General features: G+C 40.1%; 2 protein-coding genes across 8 annotated transcripts in view; both read left to right on the forward strand.

The window, feature by feature from the left end:
• The window catches only part of LOC111865992 (TBC1 domain family member 4), a 95,270-nt gene extending 88,972 nt beyond the window's left edge, over positions 1-6,298 (forward strand). For all 7 annotated transcript variants that reach the window (XM_023854453.2, XM_023854451.2, XM_023854454.2 and 4 more), the window contains 2 exons: positions 227-397; positions 2,872-6,298. In XM_023854453.2, coding sequence (XP_023710221.1) covers positions 227-397; positions 2,872-3,930 — 1,230 coding nt within the window. In that variant the 3' untranslated portion in view covers positions 3,931-6,298. The remainder of the gene's footprint in view (positions 1-226; positions 398-2,871) is intronic.
• A 10,539-nt stretch (positions 6,299-16,837) lies between these two features.
• LOC111866015 (histone H1-III) lies at positions 16,838-17,531 on the forward strand. Its single transcript, XM_023854495.2, has one exon. It carries the CDS (start codon positions 16,857-16,859, stop codon positions 17,466-17,468), a length of 612 nt encoding a protein of 203 aa, XP_023710263.1. The 5' UTR covers positions 16,838-16,856; the 3' UTR covers positions 17,469-17,531.
• Positions 17,532-23,911: the final 6,380 nt, after the last annotated feature.

Here is a 23,911-nt window from a genome sequence, read left to right on the forward strand (position 1 = left end):
AACCACCCCCCCTGCCTACTTCGTATATAAGCAGCACCTTCCACATCCTATCACCACAGCTACTGCTCTCCGCAGCTATCCAACTGCTCTGAAGATGGAGGCGCTACGTTCCTCCGAAACGTTGGCCAAAACGAAGAATACACAGTGCCTAAACCCAGAAGACAACTTTCTTCATTGTCATCGCCGTGAAAACCTCAAAACTTACATAAGCATTTTGTGTTCACAGGTATTCACAATGGATGTGAGCAAACAACTGCATGAATATGAGGTGGAGTACCATGTGCTGCAGGAAGAAATGTCATCTCCACGCCCAGAAGAGATGGAGGCATTGCGCAAAGCTGAGGCTGCAAACAGAGCACTCCTTCAACAGAATCGAGCTCTTGAGGAACAGCTTGAGGTAATCACTTTCTGGGGTTTATTAATTGTTGTGTTTATATTCCGATCTATAATGAAAATAAACTTAAAATTAAATTAACTACTTGTTTGAATGTAACTTTGACGTAACAAAAATTTGCGAAATTTATAAAAAGCTCATTTCTAACACTTATTTTTGATAGACTTGAAAGGATTCTGACGATGGTGTATACTGTACTTCTTTTGATTTATTTTTGACTTCACCCATCATTTGGTATGTAAAAGACAAAAGACCACGAAGGAGACTGGCTCTGTCTCCGTCTTCAGGTGGATAGGGAAGGATAAACCTACTCAGTTGGGCCCGTTAGAAAGCGCTAGTCCAGTGTTTGAAAATATAAAATAAGACAGTTGGTAGGACTCCTTGGGCAGGGATTAGCCCACCACAAGGCCGCTACCTAACACAAAGCCAGAATAAACACAAACAGACATCCATGCCTTGAGTGGGATTTGAACTCATGATCCCAGTGTTCAAGCAGGTGAAGACATTTTATGCTTTAGATTGCTTGGCCACTGTGATCAACTTAAAAATGCTGCAGGAAGCAAAACTGCACGTGCACGTGGTGCAGAAGTTATGGAAAGGTTACAGTGCTCAAAGCTGTCAATTTATGTGACAATTTTCCTTATATATACACACACACACACACACACACACACATATATATATATATATATAAGATTATGAAATTGATAGTACCAAATTATTTTTGTTACTTTAATGAAATTCTCATCATAAACCACACCCATTCCATGCTAAAGTTCTTCAGAGTGAGATAACAAATGTTGTTGCTTCAGTTTCAGATGACATTTTGCACAAATTCCTTAGCAGATGCAGTGCATGTTTATATGCCATTGCTAACCACTCTGAGTATTTCCTTTTCATTGTGTCTTTCAGTTTCTTGTGCAACTTGAACAGATGATTTAAAGCCATAGAAAGAGGGTGGGTATCTTAGTAGTGGTTCTGAACACAACTTCATGCATACCTCTCCCAAGTATGAGAGGTAAAGCTTAATTGCAGCATTCTGAAGTTTCCTCTTATGCTGAGCACTGTACAGTTCACACCATGTCTACTAACAATTAATGTACAGTGGCATCCAACATCATTTACTGGAAGAAAAATCAGTGGATCCAATTGACATTCCATTGTCTGAACCTTCATTTTGTAAAGCATGCAAGCAGAATCCATGTGGTTCAAATACTGTTCATGAGATGGCAGTACAAAGCACAAGCATTCATGTGCGTGTAATGCACAACAACACTCCCTACTTGTAGGTGACAGCTATGCAGCGTGAAGTGTATGGTATTCCATGCTGATGGGTTAAGAGACACATCCTANTACAAGCATTCATGTGCGTGTAATGCACAACACTCCCTACTTGTAGGTGACAGCTATGCAGCATGAAGTGTATGGTATTCCATGCTGATGGGTTAAGAGACACATCCTAACCCTTCTACCCAATTAATATGAAAATTTCAGCATTGTTTATATATATAATATATGCTTTCTAGTACACATATGCATCACTAACACAACCTTGCATGGAATTCTTATTATGTACAGTCACTTAGGTACATGTTTCAGCCTTGGTGTTCATCAACAGGCCATAAAACATGTAGATAAGCTGTTGTATAACTAACTCCATGGATCGGCGCCCTTTTGAGAAGCTGTCAGTTGCCTATCTTCGCAATAATTTCCAAACATTTTATGGAACTCAAAGTTTCATTACAACGTTCACAAGAGCATGCCACTAGCTGCTGTACTCAGCCATATGAATGCAGTCCAGACCACACCATCATATTTCTTTCAGATCCATCTAAATACTATCCTTCCATCTACATCTAGGTCTTCATAGTGGTCTCTTTACTTCTGACTTTGCCACCAGAAACCTGTAGACTTTCCTTTTCTCCCCCATGTATGTTACATGCCCTGCTCATCTCATCATCCTTAACTTGATCATACTAATCATTTTTTGCAGAATACAAGTTATTAAGCTCCTCATTATGCAATTATCTCTCTTCAGTCCAGATATTCTCCTGAGCTCCCTGTTCTCATATGCCTTCAGTTGTAAAATAAGACACGCAGCATAACACTGCAGGGAGAACCTGCCACTTCTAATACACATGCACATAGAGGGAACCATATATTAATAGCCAAAGTCCAGATACGGAAGCATGGCAGTTTCCTCATCTATAATTATAAACGCCCGATGATGACCGTATTGATAGAAACATGTTGTGAAAGACTTTTAAAAAATTAAATTTGTGTGATGTGTAAAACTTATAAAGTGAATAGCTTTCAGTAAGTTTTCTAGAAAGATGTATTGCGTGTGAGACTGTGGAACCATTTGATACTAAGCTGTCAAGAGTTTAGTTGATAGATGTTTAATAATAGACATTGACAGATTACCTGGCACCTCCAATGGAAAGAGAAGCTCAAATAGTCCACTGTTATGTTCCCAGATTGCCACAAGCAACATCCACCGATTGGAGACGAGTCGTGCACACCAGCAGGCATCCCTGGCACGCTTGGAATCACAGGTTCGCAGCCTTGAAGTTAGTGTGGCCACAATGGGGCATTTCATAGCATCCCTAGCTGAAACTAATTCAGTCATTGAGATACCAGGTGAGATCCGTCGCGTTGTGGCCCAGCTTTCTGTGGCTGAACGCAGACGCAGCACCGCAGGCCAGAGTCTACTCAAAAGCCCAAAACCAGAGAACCCACTTCAAAAGGTCATGCCCCTTACAATAAGTGAAGATTCATCTCGATGCAACATTGCAGAAGTAAGAACAAACTCAGCTGACAGTGAAATCTCCACAAAACCCAAGCGAGGTGAAGAGAAACTTCGAGATATGCCGTATCCTCTCAAGTCAACTCTCAGCTCACCAAATCTAACAACAAAATTATCTGGAATGTCATCATTTTTTGCTAGTGCTCATAATCAAATTAAGCAGCAGAGATTAAATGCTGTAAATAATTTATCTGAAGTGACAGATAGTGAAACTGTTTTAAAAAGAAATGTCTCAGCAAACTGTACAAGTAATGGTAGTGCTTCAGCAACGGTGGATATTACTAAGAACTCTCCACTTTCAGATGTTGCAAGTTATGAGAAGTCTAATTCTGTGCCTCTGCCTGTCCCCCACTTCAAACTGAAGTCTTCTCAGAGTTCGTTTGAACTTGGGACTCATGGTAGTCATACAGTTATTGAAACCTCTCAGTGTGAGAGCAGTGACAGTGGAAATGTTACTCCCACATCACCAGCAGCAACCAGTCATATTCATCCTCTTGATACATGTTCTGATGTCCACTTCACATATGGAGGCACAACCAAGCTAAAAACCATCCGTCCTCTTCGAGCTCAGCTCTCACGTAACTCCAGTACTGATAGTATACAAATACTGAAACCAATGGGACCAGGAGATGTCAACATTTTAGCATCACAGATAGTTGATAGTAAGAAGACTGAAACTTCAACAGTTTCTTCAGTTGGTGAAACAAAGGAAAGCCTTGTTACAGGGTAATAGATAAACACAGATGTAGCACCCTAAAATTTTTTAAATGAGTATTGTTATATATCCAAGTATCATATTATCCTCTACAGTTAGTTAACAGGTTATAGGGTTGGAAGAGATTATGTTAATTACACACATGCCAAGTACTTATTGATGCTAACAATTTTCTGTTTGTTCTTAATGGACATTCGTTCTCTTGATTTATGTGTGGTATGGCAAAAAGCAGGGTTTTTGCACTGACAGATCAGTCCTATTCTAACCTGTCATCAGCATAGCTGTTAGTTGATTTATATCGTAATGGATGTGGCATGGACTAAATTTCAAAGGAGGCTATGTTGGAAAGAAAAATGGATTTCTATCTTTTATTGCTTGTACAGAATCTCTGAAGTAATTTTGAAGGATAGTGTAATGAAGATTTTACAGATCAGGTCTACCTCCCTTCCTGTGGATTCCTGTGAAGCTTATTTTAAATATTGTCTTTATGAACTATAAGGCTTGTTCCATTTCCAAATGATGAATCCATCTTGGTCAAGGTCTCTGAATCATGCTGATCTATATTAATTGTTTTATTCATACAGATATTTTCATATCAGACATTCATGACAGCTGTTTCATTTTTATGTCCCTTGGTACATGTGCTGATCTTATTCGGTTGCAATTCTGCTTCTATAACTGAATTTCAGTTTTGGTTCTTATGTATGTAACCTTCACAGTTTAAAAGAAATGTTATTGCAGGCACCTATATGTTATTCTGTAAACATTTGTTAAGGATACATTCATAGGATTAGTTGACTTTAATTCATCAGTATTGCACATCTTGTTTTGGATGCCACTAAATCATGCTAAAACTGACACAGGCTTTAATGTCCCAACTAAAATTTTGAGCCAAGTCCTACATCAGAAGCATTGAAGACGTTTGTGTGTTATCAGTCTAAATTAATTTGTAACATTTAGTTCACAGAAAATTAAAATTTGTCTCTGCCATTGTTCACAGAATACAAATTATCTGTACTAGATACTAATAGAAATCCCTGTGACTGTTTTCACATGAACTAAATAGGAGCATAATAAGAAATTGTGATGACAAATTTATTCACCACTGGCCTTTTATTAACTGAGTGTATTCCATTAGTTGTGTTTTAATCACACAAAGAGAACAAGTGTTTCAAGTGATGAACTGTGGAATGAAAAGACATTAGATATGGTGTACATACAAAAAAGTTACTGAATGTCATGCTGCAAATTCATATTTTTCATGACAGTATATGTACTTATAATTATGTGACATTGGATAGCATTAGTTAGTGCTCTCCTTAACGGCCATTTATAAAATCCTCTACATTGTGGCAGGAAGCATATTTCTTGTGATAGGTAATTTGTATGTGTTTAATAATATAGTTTTGATATCTGTCTTTAAATTAGGCTTGTGATTATGTTAACCATGGACACAAAGTTTTCTATTAGGCATTAAGTCAAAGGATGAATGTAATAAGTATGTCAGCATTTCTTGTGTGGTTTGTCCACATTATATACAACAGAACGAAGTTGTTTGAATGCATTTGATATTAAACATAGTTACAAAGAAATTGGTTTCTTTTTATGACACATCTCCAATTAATGAATTTTAGACTTCTGAAATATAAAAGTTGTGTGTATATTATGTGACAAAATTTGCTATTGTGTAACATATGTGTTGACACTGTTGAAAGTTAATTAAGTAACCAGTTCTAACCATGGAGCAGAGTTCTTGAAAAGCTCAGAGAGTCAATCATTTCTCTGCCTGGTATGGAACTAGAACACAAGGGCCTACCACCGATGCTTATCCTAGCATGAATCCCAGTCCACACTCTGTGGTGATGTTTCTTTTAAGATCCATTTAATTGTTACCCTTCCCGGTTATTTCCTTCATATTTACTGGTCAAGTCTTTGTATACATTTCCCATCTTGCATGGCACAATCTTTCTCAAAAACCCCGAATTCTTGGCTAATATGCCACACATTATAAACAGGGATGGTATTTTTTAAAGTAAATAGGTTGTTAAGAGTAACTCAACACAGTATGAGCAGATGCCCAAAATGTCTGCCTTCTGCTGTTACACACACTTGATATATCGTAAAAATTCATGCATTGTCCTGGGAGTATTTTAATGCACTTTGGTTTTTTAGGTTTCCACACAGTTACAAATTGCAGTCATTGAGTCTGGAGTGCTTGCAGGCCACAATGTATGATTTATCAGTCTGGCTTCAAATGCCTCATTTAACCAGTTAAGTGTTTATATTCTCTACTCTTCTCTCTCCCACATATAAAAGAAATGGTAAAGCTATCTCTGTAACAGGCCATGAAGTCCCACAGGGGTGTGAGACATTGAGGCACCCGCATTTTCTAAATAGTGGGCTCACAGATGGCAGTAAGTGTTCTCAGCCTTACACGCCAGCGGCCCTTTACCTCCCAGGAAGATTCCTGGCACTTATTTCTGGTACAGGCTGAGTCTACCCTAAGGCAGTAATGCAGCTGGAAGGATAGGTAAATTGAGAAAGTCCAATGACATTGTCAGGGATCTGTGACCTTCTGGGTTGTAGCATAGTGCCTGTACCAACTACGCTGTTGTTTGCCCCCCTATGGCACAGTTGAATGTTAAAATTCGCTGAAAATTTAAATTTTTTACTGCGCCATTTAATTTTATAATTGTTGTTCCCTTTTTAAAACTCAATATCTGAACCATCTGTCATAACATTATAAAGTAAAAAGTCTCTGAAACCCAGTTATTATAATTCGTATACCTATATTTTCATTTATATAGCCTTTAAATTAAAGTTTACTCGTACGTATTACTACGTGTCCAGGGTTCTGTGACAAATACTAGTGAGTTCTGGGTTGGGTGATTTTATTTATTGCACTTGTTACAATATATCTCAATCACAGTCAATTATAACAGCTCTCAATTGATGACTGTCTAAGACTTGCTTCATTCCTTACTGCACCATGAGTGTCTTCTTTCTAGACTTTCTCCTACTGTGAATGACTTGAATGATGACTGCATTCTGACTCATTCATCCTTCTCTGCACGGACCGTATATAGTCTAGCGGTATCCTAGGAAATGTTTGTTGGTTGTTCATTTACACAGAAACACTTTTTGTAGTGAATTGGTTTCTAGGAATCAATTTCTCCATGGCAACACTGGCCCATTCGCTTCCAAGAAACAGCCCACATGTCACAATATATATCTTAGTAAAATTCCATACTTTTGGCTTTATTCTCAAAAAGCACACCACTGTTGCCACTGACATGCGTTTCAGTTCCAAATTCATATTGCTAGGTACTGGATTTTAATGCAAATGCGTATTTCTTTCTTGCAACCAGAAAGTATGCTCATTTGGATATATGTATGAATTTGGGTCACACAGTAGCATAGTTGGTTGAGGCACTGTGCTACAAGCCGGAAGGTCACGGGATTGAATCCCAATGAGGCGTATGTTTTCAATTTACCTAATCTTTCCAGCCGTACTATGGCCCTGGGGTCTACTCAGCCTCTAACAGAAATGAGTACCAGGAATATACTGAAAACATAAGAGATAAGATTTAAGATAATTTTGTGTGGATCAATGAAACACAAGACCATGAGGGACAATTTATTGCAAATACTTTAGTGGGATCCCTTAATGAAAACAAACAATCTACCCAATATCTTCTTGTGGTGGAGCAGTTTGAAACTAGTAATAGCTCCACAGTTTGCAATCCCCCCCCCCAATTCTCATAAACTTAGAATGGTTGAATGGCAGTCAGTATGAGGGTGTATTGCTCTTTGTGACTGATGCCGCAAGTTATATGATCTAACCTGGTACTGCTCTAGAAGTTATATTTCCAAATATGACACATTTGACTTGCCTTGCCCATGGGTTTCACCGTGGTCTTCTGTGAAGAAGGTGTTTGTTAAAGCACCATATAGAATAGAAGTCTTTAAAGCAGTAACACCAAACATTCCACTTCTGCAGTAACCAATTTTAACACACTGGAACATTTGGCTTTGTGCAGCGAGTTATTATACCACACACTTAGGAACAGTTAGGAATATCATGAATACATTTGATTGTAAAAGTGCAGCATCCATTCAGATTACCCAAGATATTCTAAAAAAAACACAGAACCATAAACTAATCCTTCCCATATATCTGCTCACTTCTCTCATCTTCCATCTGCCATATCCTCACTGAAGGCAAGCAATAGCAATACTACTTTGTATCAATCGTTCAGTGTAATCAAAACCACTGTTTCTAAATTGAATTCAGTTCCTGGAAGAGTTGGTGAAGTAGTAAAGGAAAAAGTACACAGCATTCTTTAAAAAAATCCAGGATATGAACAAATTTGTGAAATTTAAGAAATTTTAGGCAGTAAACATACTGAACTGCTGAGTAAAAAACAGTGGAGCAGGTAGCGGATTTTGTACATGTGCCCTTAAGTTCCTGTGATGTGGAAAGAAGTTTTTTCCCTCTATAAGGACATCTTATGAGACAAAGATGACTAACTGTGGAAAACCCAAAACATTTAGTAACTGTGAACTGCAACAGAAGAGAAGTTGAGGAAAGATTGGAGGGCTAAATGTGGCTACCATTGGTTTTTTAAATTGTTATGAAAAAATGTTCGCTTTGTTGCATGATTTGTATATAAGTACAGCTTTTCATTGCAAGTGAGTCATTCAGTGATTACATAAAATCAACTTAAATGTTGATTTGTTGGCCTCAAAATAGTGTAAAATCAATTTTAATATTTGGTATGAACTTTTTATATTCATACTTTATGTGCATATTTTGGAAGTTTTTCATGCATAAATGCATACATATTTTAGGAATTATTAGGGCATAAAAATCCAGTCCCTAGTGATCACAAAGGAATATCTGACCCATGCACACTCACTGCATATAGTCTTGACCAGTGTCTGGTGTTTATAAAGGAAACAAGATTGTAGAAGCTGACTGGTAAAATTACCTCCAGCCAAAACACACGGTCACATGTTTGATTATTGTGACATCACTATAGCTCTCCGTCATTCATAACAGATGTTTCTTATTGCCACGTGGGCTGAATTTGTACTTCATTTGTAAGTTGAAGCCTACTTTGGATAATTGATTTGTGCAACAAAAGCTATTTGTTCTTCCAAACACGGACTGCAAAAGCACTATCTTGTATAGAATATGAAATCATCACTAAAAGGATTATACCATGGGAAACACTGTTGCAAGTCCAGTGGCACATACTGTGAAGGCGCAGAATTCAATGCAAGTCCATAGTACACTCTCTAGCCACTAAAATCATATATTCAGACATTTCTTAGCCACTTGCTGAATCTCAATCCCCTTTCACACCTCTAGAAGTCTGCCACAGGGCCACCCTGCAGTTTTCGCAGCTGTACTTTGTTTCATGATGTTGACCCTTTTTGTTGTCAACAAAACGAAGCAACTTGAGTAGAAGGTGAAACCTCATCTCACTGAGCAGGTCCAAAAATAGGGTATTTCCAGAAGTTTTCTCAAGGAAGAACAGATCTTGTTATACAGTTTCTGGTTCATTTCCTTCCAGCGATGGCTCCTAGAGCTTAGTTTTAGATTAGGCACATTTTCTAAACATTTTTTGGCGATTACTTCTGCAATTTCTGGTGTACAGAACAACTCAGTACTGGGTCTTCTAAATCAGCATGCATGCCAGGCTTGCTAGTAAATTGAAAACAACTCAGTACTGGGTCTTCTAAATCACCATGCATGTCAGGCTTGCCAGTAAATTGAAAACATGGTCACTTACCACCTGACTGTCCATATGCTGTACTGCATACTGCTCTTGTCACTGACATTTTCTTCTTCATCATAGCAGACACTTCTTCACCCCAGGATGAAATTCTCATGTTTATTTCATGGCCATTGCTATATACACTCAGAAATATCACTATGTTAATTCTCTTGCAACAGTTCATATAACACTTCATTAGTCATAACCATCTTCATGCTATGACCTGCCATAGTGTTTACTCACAAAAACTCGAACCCAGGACAGCTATCAAGCAATCAGCACCTCCTGTCACACTCTGAAATAACTATAAGGTCTAGTAAGCACAACGTACAAATTTGCATTGCTGTCATTTTGTCAACACTTGTGTAGTTGGAAATGTGTGACATGTAGAATTGTTATACCCATTCCAATACAGAGGAGTGCATGACATGTTAAGATGTCATACCCACTTAACTGGTTAGAAAATTAATGATGTAATTAGAAATGTGTGCTGTAGCACTATCTTCCATAAAATCATATTTCCATTATTCTTCCATAATTTGGACAAGGACCAAAGAATGTCACTGACATTCTGCTCTGAATTAATACCCTGTTAAAAAAAAATATGGCTCCTACTATTTATATAGCTGTAATTGCACACCACACAACAATCTTCTGACATTAAAAGTGCACTTCAGAAGTCTGTCTGAGGTTAATACTGGTCCATTATCTGTTGTTCTGAAAATTGATAAACCCACTTAGGTGCAACCAAGTTTTACCAGTAAAAAATGTAAATTCTGGGTCAAGAACAAGCTGAATTCCAGTACTAATATGCTTAGAGTGAAACCTTTTACGTAGTTTATATGATTTATTTCTCACATAGGTATTGTACAGAAAACTTGCTGTTTAAACATAATTTTACAATCTCAGCTCAGTACTCTAAATGAGAATGCAAAATAGTTGTCTGAATATCTCATGAGAAGAGAAACAAGGGGAAACGGGTATTGCAGTAAAAACAATACAAGATAGACCATAACAGAAATACTGTATACTCATAGTAATGCTAGGTTGTGGTATATTTCCCTATGTTTTATCGCATAAAGCACATTTTGTTACAGCTTGTATGTTCATCTCACAGTTGGACTAGCTGAATCAACTCTCTGAAAAAGGCTGTGTGTGTTTTGATCCATTTTATCCTTGACTTTATTATCTTAGTTGGTGAAAAGTAGAATATGAACTGAAAAGTGAATGGCTACCTTCATGTTGTATTTCTTAAATATTTGTACATGTATGTATAGATTTCAATCAAATAACTATTATTGTAAAATAATGAAAAGTTAATTAAAAGGTTACGTGTTTCGAGGATTTTGAGTCCACATTACCAGACCTTTGTTCTTATATACTGTGTTGACAAAAAGAAAGAACTGCATATATGTATAAACACATTTTGCACAAAAATGAATATCCATGTAATTCCTGTAACATATCACAAACCCAGAAGAAAAACATGTCACTGAACCAAAGAAAAAAAGTATATACAGTAACAACAGACCCTACACCAATTGAAGTGTTCTGACTTCAGTAAGATATACTTAGGCCAAATCAGCAGAAAGTTTGAAACCAGGTACAAAGAGTACATTAAAGGTATTACAAATAACCAAAATTAGGTTCAGCACAACATATCCTTGAAATGAAACGCCTGTGAGAATATAAATTAATGCATGGACATTATACACTACCATAGAAAAGGCACATTCATAATATTTTAGAACAACTTTTCATTTATAAAAGAGCTAAATTGAAAATTTATTTCAACAACTCTTAATGGAATTGCTTAAACCCCCCTTCTTTGCTGTCATCTTGAACTGCAAAGTGTGACAGTGTAACTTGTTACTTCCTATCCTCTAGTCCATCAGCAGTCCCTTGCCAAACACCATCAGAAAAAAAAAATTTGCAAGGCAACACAAATGACACAATTCTCCATACAAAAGTATCCAATCCAAAATTATGCTCATTTCATCTCATCTCATCTCACCTGAGGACAGAAACAGGTCCACTTTCTGAAACGGTTTTTCTAGTTCCTAGAATACCGGTTAATGGACGAAGTCCAATAATCCAGTAATTCTGAGTGTTATACACCATCATCAGAACCCTTTACAATCTACATCATTCTGAGGTTTAGAGAAAAGTTCATAACTCCATCAGGACTCATGCTGGATAAAATAAAATGAGTTTTACTTGCCCCATTCCACCTTTTATAAGGAGGGGTCCAGAAATGCTTCTCTAACGAACTGCAACAATTCAATGGTGTTCCAGCAACAGCAGGATCACATGTATGGTCAAAAAAGTATTTTATACTAGGGACGCTTTAGAAAGAAACTGGAGTTTGGAATGGATGATTTGAATGCCTATTTGTGTTTTATCACTACAGCCTTCCCCTTTCAGCAACAAAATGTACATCTGTCATGTTTACAGTGTTAGTGACTTGACAACGTACACATACCACACATGTAACATAAGACATTCATTTCCAGTGAGCTGTACATGGAGTCATGTGCTGTTCTTTCATTGTTGTCATTTTGTGATTCCATGCTTAAAATGGACAATTACATATTCCCTTCTGTCTTCTTCAGCAAGAGTAGAGCCTGAATATTAGGCAAAACGCCTCCTTGGGTAATTTTATGACTGCTCAACTAAATTGATACTTAAAAATATGCAGCCATTAGACAAAAACAGGAATTACTCCTCCAAGTAAACTCTGGCCCCATAAAAGCGCAATTTTCGTCAAATATTAACATACAACTGAGTGGTAGTCTGCTTTTGATGTTTGAGTGGAGCGGTTAGTGGTTACGGAGTGGTTGGTGTCTGGTAAATTGGCTGGTTGATGTTTTTTTCATCACCTCTGCTTGTAGAATTGGCTAGTGAGTTGGAGTGGAATAACCTTAGCTTAGAGTAAGTGGTGGGGAAGAGTGCAAGGTCCTATTGGAATTGAATCTTAAAAGACAGTACAAAAAAAACTGTAACCAGGAAGGACTAGACATGTGTGGCGCTGCCATGCGGTGGCCAGCTAGCTTTAGTGCAGGATGGTGTGTATTCAGGGGTTTAGCTAAATTAAGAAAGCCATGGCGCTGGTGGGGCCACTCAGTGTGAGGCGCGTTATCGTTCGGTGCTAGCTTCTTTCGACTAGCACCAAGAAATGCTAATTGCTAACAATTCAAACGAAGCAAAGTAGAAAAACTTAATCTGTATTCTGTTGGTACTGGGCTGTTTAAAACATCGGCGTCATGTTAGCTTATCAACTGCAATTCATGATGATTTAGAACCTGCATTTTATTCTATCTAAAAATCCAATCGAATTGAAAATTGCTTAGAAAACCTGTTTACGCTGCACAAATTGTGTGACACTGACCATGAGTGGCGGGTGGAGGCTTGAGTCCAAGCTCTGCTGACTGCCTTCGACGAAAGCTCCTCAGTTGAATTTCGACCACGTGACGTCTCAAAAGAAATACGATCCCTGTTTTTCTTTATTGCTAGAGGGGTGGGACTAAGTTCCTTATACTGCGGCCACTTCTGGCCTATTGTACCAGCCCCGGATGATAGGTGCGGGTGATTGTGGAGCAATTGGTGGAATGAAGATCGGCAGGGGAAGCCGAAGTACTCAGAGAAAACCTGCCCCAGCGCCGAGGAAAATTTGGTGATTCGTGGTGAGATTCGTGGATTCATCGAGTTTCGATTGATTCGTCGAGTTCATAGGGATTGNTTGGAAGCAAAAGGAACAACTTTACCTAAACCCGGTAAAGACCCAAAATTCCCTCAAAATTTACGACCGATCAGCCTCCTGTCCACGACAGGAAAACTATTCGAAAAAGTAATTTTGAAATTCCTCCGTAAACATATTGAAGAAAGAGGCCTGCTCAACCCAAGCCAGTTTGGTTTTCGTGCACGTCACAGTACTAAGCTTTGATACCACGTGGCACTCAGGCTTGATGTATAAGCTATCAAAATTGGAGTTATTGAACTGTTTGACCAAGCTTATTGGGTCCTTTCTTTCCCAGCGTACATTCAGGGTCTCGGCTGAAGGCAAAATGTCAACGCCAAGGGAAATCCAAGCAGGGGTGCCACAAGGTACTGTCCTTTCCCCTGCTCTTTTCAATTTGTACATAAATGATGCCCACCAAACTCATGGTGTTCACCTGGCCCTCTTTGCGTGCGACATATGTCTATATGCGAATGACCGCAAGGAGGGTTTTATTGTTAGAAAACTCCAGCGCGGTCTAAGCTCAATGGAGACCTGGTGTGAGCGTTGGAATATTAAAATTAATTTTGATAAGACTCGGGGGGGGGGCTCTTCTTCTCCCGTAGTCGTCGAACGCCTGAGTCTTGTCCCACTCTAAATGGACGAAACATACCATTTGTACATAGTGTAAAATATCTAGGTGTAATCTTCGATAAGAGAGTTACATGGAGATTTCACATAGAATGATCGAAGCCAAGGCCTTCAGAACATTTATTGGAGTATATTCCCAATTCAAAACAGCGATTGCGCGCTAACATTAAACTAACCCTCCATAAAGCTCTTATTCGACCCGTAATGACTTATGCTAGTCCCGCCTGGGAGTTTGCGGCAGACACCCATTTAGTGAAACTGCAGGGCCTACAAAACAACGATCTCCGCACGATTGGCAATTTTCCAAGGCGCACACCGGTCCGCGATTTGCACATGACATTCAAAATCCCGTACATATATGACTTTATAACAAAATTATGCAGGCAACAAGCAGAAGTCATACAAAATCATGATAATGAGAATGTTCGCAACATCGGACAAGGCGAAGCCCGCCACAGAATGTATAGGAGGCTTTAAACTTGGCGGCGATCAGTCATACGACCGTTCAAGTGACTAGACTGCCGTGATAGCTAATAATACTAGGAAAAGAAGAAGAAGAAGAAGAAGAAGAAGAAGAAGAAGAAAAGGGAATAATCTGCAGTACCTAGCCTGGAATAACAGAGGCCTTGTATATATTGTACATTGAAGTAAGGAGTAAGTGTGTATATGTAAATGTATGTAAATACAGACAGTGGACTTATTAATACAGACTGACTGACAAATAACAGACCCGACCTCTCGGCTGAGAGGGTGCTCCACATAGACAAGACAGTAACTTTCTTTCAAAAGAGATATCTGGTCATGAGCCCCAGCTGGGGCTCGACACCAAGACAGATAGACTGACTGACCGTCAGTTGCAACATGACTCTCAAGAAATGGAGAATAAAGATAAATGAAAGCAAGTCTGTTCATATTACCTTTACATTAAGGAAAACGAAACCAACAGTCGTCCATATAAATAACACCGTTATTCCTAGCAAAGAAGAAGTTAAATACCTCGGAATGCATCTAGACTGCAAAATGACGTGGAAATGCCACATAACAAAAAAACGTAAACAAATAGATTTACTGACCAAGCAGATGTCCTGGCTTATAGGCAGAAGATCAAAACTATACCTCGAAAACAAAATCCTTATATACAAAACAGTAATTATACCAATTTGGACTTACGGCATTGAACTCTGGGGATGTGCCAGTGAGTCCAACATCAACATTATCCAAAGGTCACAATCGAAAATCCTAAGGATGTTAGTCGACGCACCTTGGTATGTGTCAAATGAAACCCTACATCAAGACTTGAAATTAAAATTCGTGAAAGAAATCATCCTGGACAGAAGCCGCCAACACATGAGCAAAATCGAAACCCACAAGAACGAACTATTGCAACCACTCAGGGAGCCAATCAACAATAGATGATTAAAAAAGAAATGGCCAAATGACCTGATATAAAACAAATCAACTTCTGAAGAGGTAATGTCGATGGACATTTTCCTCTCATGACATGTAATAGTCCTTAGCGAAACCATTAACCTATAGAATGTACGTAATTCTGATTGTTAATAAATAAGTTACTCATCCGAAAAAAAAAGAAATAGGTGTTCAAAGAAACTGTCATACCAGAGTGGTACAGATAAAGAACACTATCTGGACACAACTCGATAATAATGAGTGGCTGTAATTTGCACCTATTGTAGAAAAAAACAGTGGTCTGTAATGACAGGGATTCCTTAAATTTCATTATAACAGGTGTAGGTAAAATAGCACTTAGTGAACTATTAAGGGGTACAGGTGTAAACTCTAGAAACCTAGCGTAATAATATAAGCAAAAGCCTTAAAACAGGAAGCTAAAATATCCAGGGTAAACTTAATTAGGACTATTAAAAAGAATTTGGGAATTATTTTTCTGGAATAGCTCACCAAACGCCACAGTCATATATATCCTCTACTGTGGTACGCAAATGTCAACTTCACACTGCGGCTCAAAATTGTTGGTAGTGATGACTGCACACGTTCAAACGCAATATACCTAAAATTATAATGCATGTACTCCCTAGATTCTGAGACAGAGTACAAGAAATATGAAGAAATGAACTGTATACGCACGACGAATATCTGTCCCCAGCGAGGCGGGCGTGTGCATGGCCTATATAGTTGAATATTAATGACTGTACTGGAATATGACCGACGCTGTAAAGTGAGGGGGACGGTTAAGCACTGAAAACACAGCATTTTTCTGTAACAGGTGCGGTTGTGGATTTTAAGGAGCTTGGATGAGATTGGGAGCAATTAATACACGAAAGCCGATGTCGCTTAGTATGTTCCGTGCAGTGGAACATTTACTTACCTTTCCAGGCTCACTCGTCAGTCATAGGAAGTGAGAAATTTGTGTGAGTCTAGGGAATGGATGGGGCTAAATGTCTCAGCTGGGGAAAAAATATGTGGAGAGCCCTGTTGCCCTAGGATACGTTGAAATCCCGGGTGGTCACACTGCGGCTGCTAAGGTAGGGTTCGATTCGGAGTGCTCTGTAGCAGGTATGAAGCCTGCTCAGGCAGATGTGAGTGTTAAGGAGCATTCCTCAGATATCAATTAACATCACGGAGGTACAGTAATTCGTAAACTTCTGAAGAGGGCACAGAAAGAAATTAGCATTCTGAGTAAGGAAGCACGTGAATGTCTCATTGCCTCACGAGCACCATGCTCGTTCTCTACGCGGTCCGTTCTGCTGCATAGTGAGGCAGATGTAGCACGGGGAGTGAAATCATTTCTCGTAATTCGTGCTTGAAGTTTGAGTATGGCGGACAGTGCAGAATCTGCCCCAGCGGCAGCAAATCCTTCGCAGGCTACACCCAAGAAGGCGAAGGCTTCTGTGAAAAAACCACGCACCAAACCAGTGCATCCTCCTACATCAGAGATGGTAGGAAATGCTATTAGGAGTTTAAAAGAACGAGGTGGGTCGTCATTGCAGGCGATAAAAAAGTACATTGCGGCCAACTACAAGGTTGATTCCGAGAAGTTGTCTCCGTTCATCAAGAAGTATTTGAAAACTGCTGTTGCTTCTGGCGAATTGGTGCAGACTAAAGGCAAGGGCGCATCTGGGTCGTTCAGGCTCGCAGCCGCTAAGCCAGAGAGGTCTGCAGTTACCGATGCGCCGGCGCGCGGAAGTAACCGTTCCGCGGGACCCAAGGAGAAGAAAAAGTCCGTGAAGTCCAAACAGAAGGCTCCGAAAAAGGCGTCTGTGAAGAAGGTGCCCGAGAAGAAAAAGGCGTCCCCTGCCAAAGGCAAGAAATTGCCATCCAAGGCGAAGAAGGTTGCTAAGGTGCCAACTAAGAAACCCAAGGCTCCGCGACCAAGGACTGCAGCTAAGTCAAAGGCCCCGAAAAAATCCAGTCCGAAGAAGAAGTGAGGATGATAAATGGGAAGGTGGCTGCTACCGAGGCAAATTAGATGAAAACCGGCCCTTTTCAGGGCCAACAATTATGTCAAAGGAGTGTTTGTATGTTTGTTCCCTCACGAATTCTGTTAACTAAATTCAGGGTTGCTTGAATTTGCAAATGCAGCTGGCTGGGCCCACAAGAGCGCACAAAATGAAATAAACCAATGGATCCCAACATACGAGGCACGCGCGCACTTCTTAACTGAAGTCATAGCGTGCTTTCATTTTCGAGGAACGCATTTATGCTAGAACGAACGTGGAGCCTTGCTGACAGTCGTCACAGCTTTTCTGTACCCTCGAATGGCGGCGGCCGTCGTCCCGTCACCTGTATCCGGATTTCCCGTTTTGTTGTTTAAGGATATTGAAACGTTGGTAAGTGTGCAGAGCAGAAATTCTGCCGACAATCAGCCAGCGCGGTTACCCCTGACATCGAGCCCAGTTGGGACCCATGTCCATATTTCTGTTTTGAGTGTACACCTTTTTTTTCCCTTTTCGTTTGTCCTTAATGATAAAAGGAGTGGTTGGTATCTTTTTGTAATTTAATTGTTGTTCACTTGCTACGCCTTATTGATGTATATATGTCATATATATATATATAGACATTTTTTTACACCCTTCACAATATAATTGATATTAAATTTTAATTCTAATATGTACAGGGACATCTGTCAGTGTAGGAATGTGCAGCAGCCTATGCATTAATCTATTTAAGAATCCAAAACAGCAGTTAGACACCTGCCTGTATTCGACAGATCGCAAGGAGGGTTTTATTTTTAGAAAACTCCAGAGCGGTCTCAACTCAATGGAGACCTGTAGTGAGTGCTGGAATATAAAAAGTAATGAAGAAAAGACTCGGGTCAACTTCTCCGGTGGTCGTCGACCGCCTGAGTCTCCTCTTACTCAAAATGGAAAAAATATTCCATTTGTAGATAGTGCAAAATATCTAAGTGTAATCTTCGATAAGAGCGTTACATGGAGATTGCACATAGAAAAGATCGTAGCCAAGGCCTTCAGAACATTAATTAGAGTGTATTCCCAATTCAAAACAGCGATTGCGCGCTAACATTAAACTGACCCTCCACAAAGCTCTTATTAGATCCGTAATGACTTATGCTAGTCCCGCCCGGGAGTTTGCGGCAGACACCCATCCAGTGAAATTGCAGCGCCTGCAAAACAAAGTTCTCCGCACCATTGGCAATTTCCAAGGCGTACACCGGTCCGCGATTTGCACATGGCATTCAAAATCCCATACGCATATGATTACATAACAAAATTATGCAGGCAAAAAGCAGAAGTCATACAAAATCATGATAATGAGAATGTTCGCAACATCGGACAAGGCGAAGCCCGACACAGAGAGTATAAGAGGCNCTTGCGGCGGTCAGGTTTCGCCCGTTCAAGTGACTAGACTGCCGTCGTAGAGAATAATTCTCGAAATATGGTGTATCTGCTGTAATGAGCCTGGACTGACAGAGGCCTGTATATATTGTACATAGAAGTAAGGAATAAGTGTGTATTGTAAATCTATGTAAATACAGACAGTGGACTTATTAATACAGACTGACTGACAAACGATGACCCGACCTCTCGTTAGGGAGGGCGCCCCACACAGACAAGACAGTAACGTTCATCAAAAGAAATATCTGGTCATGAGCACCAGCTGGGGCTCGACACCAAGATAGATAGACTACCTGACCGTCAGTTGTAACATGACTTTGACTTTGACTCTTTTAAATAAGTGTGATTTGTAAATTTATGTAAATACAGACAGTGGACATATTAATACAGACTGACTGATAAATGACAGACCCGACCTATCGTCAGAGGGCGCCCCACATAGTCAAGAGATTAACTTTCATTCAAAAGAAATATCTGGTCATGAGTCCCAGCTGGGGCTCGACACCAAGACAGACAGACTGACCGTCAGTTGTAACATGACTTTGACCTTGACTTGCTCTACTGAGCCTAGACTGACATAGGCCTGTATATTAAACATTAAGATTCAACTGTAAATACAGGGTTTGTTCGGAAAGTAATTCAATTTGTTTTTTCCTCCCGGTCCTCCTGGTTGGTTTCAGACCATCTGGGAAAGAGTGGGGGCTCTTAGCTTCACAACGCTCCCAACTCAGTCTGCTCTGAGCTCTAGGATCGTCAGGATCCCTGTGTCCGTGAATCTCCTGTTAGTGCCTGTGTCACGACGGGCTATGGAGAAAACCATCGAACAACGCTACGCGATCAAGTTCTGTGCTAAACTGAACAAAAGTCTCGCCGACACCCATCAAATGATTCAGGAAGCCTACGGGGACTCTGCTCTCTCCTATTCTCAAGTCTCCAGGTGGTTGAAGTTGTTTAAAAATGGTCGGGAAAAGGTGAATGATAACCCCCGGTCTGGACGGCCGTCAACCCACAAATGTGACAGAAGTGTGTCTCGTGTTTGTGATCTTTTAAATACCGATCGTCGAATGAGTTTTCGGATGATAGCAGAGACTCTCAGTATTCCGAAGACCACTGTGCACAACATCGTTACCGAGAATTTTTGCACATGCGGAAAAGGACTGCAGCTAAACCCAAGACTCCGAAAGAAAACAGTTCAAAGACGAAGTGAGGATGAAAAATGGAAAGGTGGCTGCTGCTAAGGAATATTAGATGAAAACCGGCCCTTTTCGGGGCCAACAATTATACCAAAGGAGTGTGTTCGTTCGCGAATGTTGATACTTAATTAAGGGTCGCTTCAGTTGGCAAATGCTGCTTTAGCTTTCGTGGCATTTTCCGGAATGTACAACAGTGATATACCTGTATGTGTTTCATTATCTAATTCCGATAGAATGGGGTGTCGTAAATTTCTGTAACAAATATTTGTTGTTAACAAGCGAATACAAACCAGCAGGTAGGCAGTGTATTGTAACCGGTGAGGTAAAGGAGCCCCTTGTCTGAGGCTGGGGGAAGATCGTGTCGCAACGGGTTACATTGTGCTAGATCTGCGGCCTATTGTAGCTTGTCCCTGGTGATCGTGATGCTGAATTTTGCGGAAGGAAGACTGACGGGGAAAATCCGAAGTACTCGGAGAAAACCCGACCCCGCGCCACTTTGTCCACCACAAAGCCCAATTTACCAAATCCGGGATCGATCCCGGGCCGCCGCGGTGGGAAGCCAGGGACTAACTGCTTGAGATATGCCGCGGCCCATCGCTGACCAATTCTCCGGAGTCGTTAAACGACTCATTAGGAGCAGCTGTGTCCACCCTAACCCTGTGAGTGAAGGTGGGAGGCGGTTACACGTTCAAATTGACATATTTGTAGTTAAAATGAAGCTGCCAATGAATAGGCACTGAGTTTTGTTATTTTCAATTTTCTAAAAAATATCATTTGTGGACAGCATTTACATCAATATTTATTCTAAAATAACATGATGATATGAGGGGTTGGCCTTCTCCGGCGTTGTATCGCGACCCACAGTGGTCACTATTCGACTAAGGTTATAAATTTTATCCTATTTACCCTTTGGCTAGGGTTACCAGGTCAGAATTCAAGACAGTACCAATCAGAGTACCTCTATGATATTTTAGGTTTTAAAAATGAGGACGAAACGAGGACATACTAGAAAATTTCAATACAGTTTTGTTACATAAAGATTCAAGGGAATTAACGCAACACCTTGCTAAATAATGGCCAAATAGAATAAATTGTTATACGTGGACGCAAAATGACATTCTGGGTAAATCACCCGAAATAAACCATAAAAATTGTATTATACAATTTATTTTCACAGCAATAATAATATGAAATTAAATTGTCACCCATCGCTTTATTGACAATGCCTAAAAAATTTGCGTCTATAACAACATATTGATGTAAATAGGTATAAATGGGTCAATTCCTAATACGGAAACATACAGAACACTCGCAATGTACGTTAACACACCTCCAGGAAGTGACAGGTGATGTGATAATCAGATTTAGCAGTGTATTTACCGTTAGTGCTACTTATTTTTTCCTTGGCACTACAGCCCCAGTGGGCTGTAGTGAAATCCGTTCACTTCGGTCTTTCTAGATCTTATTCATATGGTAGGGCTCCTTAGGCGAGTGATCAGCTCGTCCCAAGGCCTCTACCTGTAGACAAACACAGAAAAACGCACACAAACATCTATGCCCTAAGTGGGTTTTGAACCCACGATCCCGCTTTCCATGGAGCGAAGACAGTGCATGCCTTAAGGTGGGGATACACGAGCGCGCCACGGTTGCAACGCAGCATTACAAGTGATGCGCCGAGTGATTTGGTGCACCTCGAACAAGCGAAGCGTACGCAACGAACCTACTGAATGGGGCGCCCAAGCCGCGAGCACCTCTGTTCCATTCTGTCTTCCCCGTCCACACGACCATGGAAGACGAGGAAGCTTTCTTTTTGTAATATTCTTTTTCTCTGGGATTCCACAGTACAGTGAATGATTTGTATGCCACTATGTGCCCCAAAATATCTTCTTCTGACCACTCCGTGTTTTTAGACGTGCGCGCTTCACGAGACAAATGGCAACCGAACCCGACCACACTGCGGCAACGAATCACTTTGTGTTCATCAGAAAAACCGACAGCAACCGGATCTCTGAGCGGTATTTGAGACGTGCGCTGCGCGTGTTCAAACACACAAACACACGAGTGAATAAGTCGTGAAACCCGTTCGATCTATATTGCATTACAGCAGCGGCGCGCTCATGTATACCCACCTTTAGGCAAGGCGGCTACCGTGACGGGCGTTAGTGCCAGTAGTCATTACAATTTTTCACCATTTATTACCCGTGTTTAATTTACAATTTCAATCTGCCACATGCAAGTAGTGTCGAAAATATAGTTTTTTAAGTAAATAATTTTACTGTACGTGGAGTGAGCAATGTAAATGAAAAAGCAAAACAAAATATGGACATATAAATAAAGTGTATCAAACTTTGGGAGTCCCTCTTTATCGGTACTTGGATCTGCCAGATTTGAGATTGTTATTTAAGCACAATGGAGTGTGTCCCTTCTACGTAAGATAACACACGAAAGAAGTATTGGGGTGCTGTGTTATATGTATTGACAAATTTGATTTTTTTTTTTATTAACTTTATTTTGGTGAAATTTTCGTGGCCACTGCGAAATATGGCATTGGGATCGTTGTGAAGCACTGGCCTAGATCATCCGGTAAGTTCACCCCCAGGCGGCCCGCAGTGTCCGTGCAGTAAAGGCCTCAGATCTAGCACAACGTAACCCGGTGCGACACGAGCTTGTCACAGCCTCAGTCATGCGGCTCCTTTACCTCACCGGTTACCCTACACTCTGCCTGCCTATTGGTTTGTATACTGTTATTATCAACAAATATTTGTTATCGAAATTTAAGACACTCCATGTATCGGAATTGACTAATAAACCTTACTTCACCATTGTACATTCTTAAAATGTCTATAAAAGCTAAGGCTGTGGCCTCATGAGCGAAGGAAATACATCTGTTGTAACGCTCGTACTTTATGACTGACTTCGACTAGGTCACCACACAGTTGCAGAATGAGGTGCGTAGTTTTTTCTCTGCAATGGAGCCTGAAGAAAGCGTAGCATTCACTTTTCTTGTTTATTTATATTTGAAAGAAGGGAAGACTGGAAAACGGTGGGTTCATCCCATATACTCGCGATGTATAGCCTTGGTATAGCATATCCGTATAATTAAAACATGAACGGAGTGAGTTGTTGAACATGAATTACAAACATTATTTCTCCATTGGGTTAATCGCAATAGCCGATGCAAGTTACAGGTTCATTTATGTTGACGTGGGTTCTTTCGGCAAAGACTCAGACTCTACTATATTCAAGAATTCTACACTTTGGAAACAAGTGGAGCTCGCCCTGCTAAAAATTCCTCGACCTAAAGAGCTTCCTGGAAGTAATGGAGCAGTACCATTTGCTTTTGTGGGGGACGAACCATTTGCATTGTCTATGCATCTGTTACGACCATATTCCGGTACACAATTGCACGTAGAGAAACTCGTCTTCAACTACAGATTATCGCGAGCTAGACACTATCTGGAGTGTTCCTTTGGCATTCTGTCAAATAAATGGAGAATACTTCACACGCCACTAGATGTAAGCGTTGATTTTGCAGTAGATATTGTAAAATGCTATTGTATTTTACATAACATTCTAAATGATCCAGATGGGTTCAATTTGGATCATTCCGTGAATGTTTGTGGTTTAGAAGAATGGATTACCGTTAATCGTTTAGTTGTAAATAAAATCACCCATTGTTTTCGAGGTATAATGACTAAATATTTTGTTAGTAAGAGTGGTAAATTGCCATGGCAGCTTAAGAGGATTTAGAAAAAGCCTAACTTCATATTCCAATGTAAAATCCGTTAACAATAACATTAGAACAATACAAAGTACCCGCTG

This window comes from Cryptotermes secundus, unplaced genomic scaffold, assembly GCF_002891405.2.
Source record: "Cryptotermes secundus unplaced genomic scaffold, Csec_1.0 scaffold72, whole genome shotgun sequence".
Lineage (NCBI taxonomy): Eukaryota > Metazoa > Arthropoda > Insecta > Blattodea > Kalotermitidae > Cryptotermes > Cryptotermes secundus.

Bases quoted from the DNA above. Each gene is read 5' to 3' on its own strand.
- LOC111866015 (XM_023854495.2), top strand. From the start codon at position 16,857: ATGGCGGACAGTGCAGAATCTGCCCCAGCGGCAGCAAATCCTTCGCAG.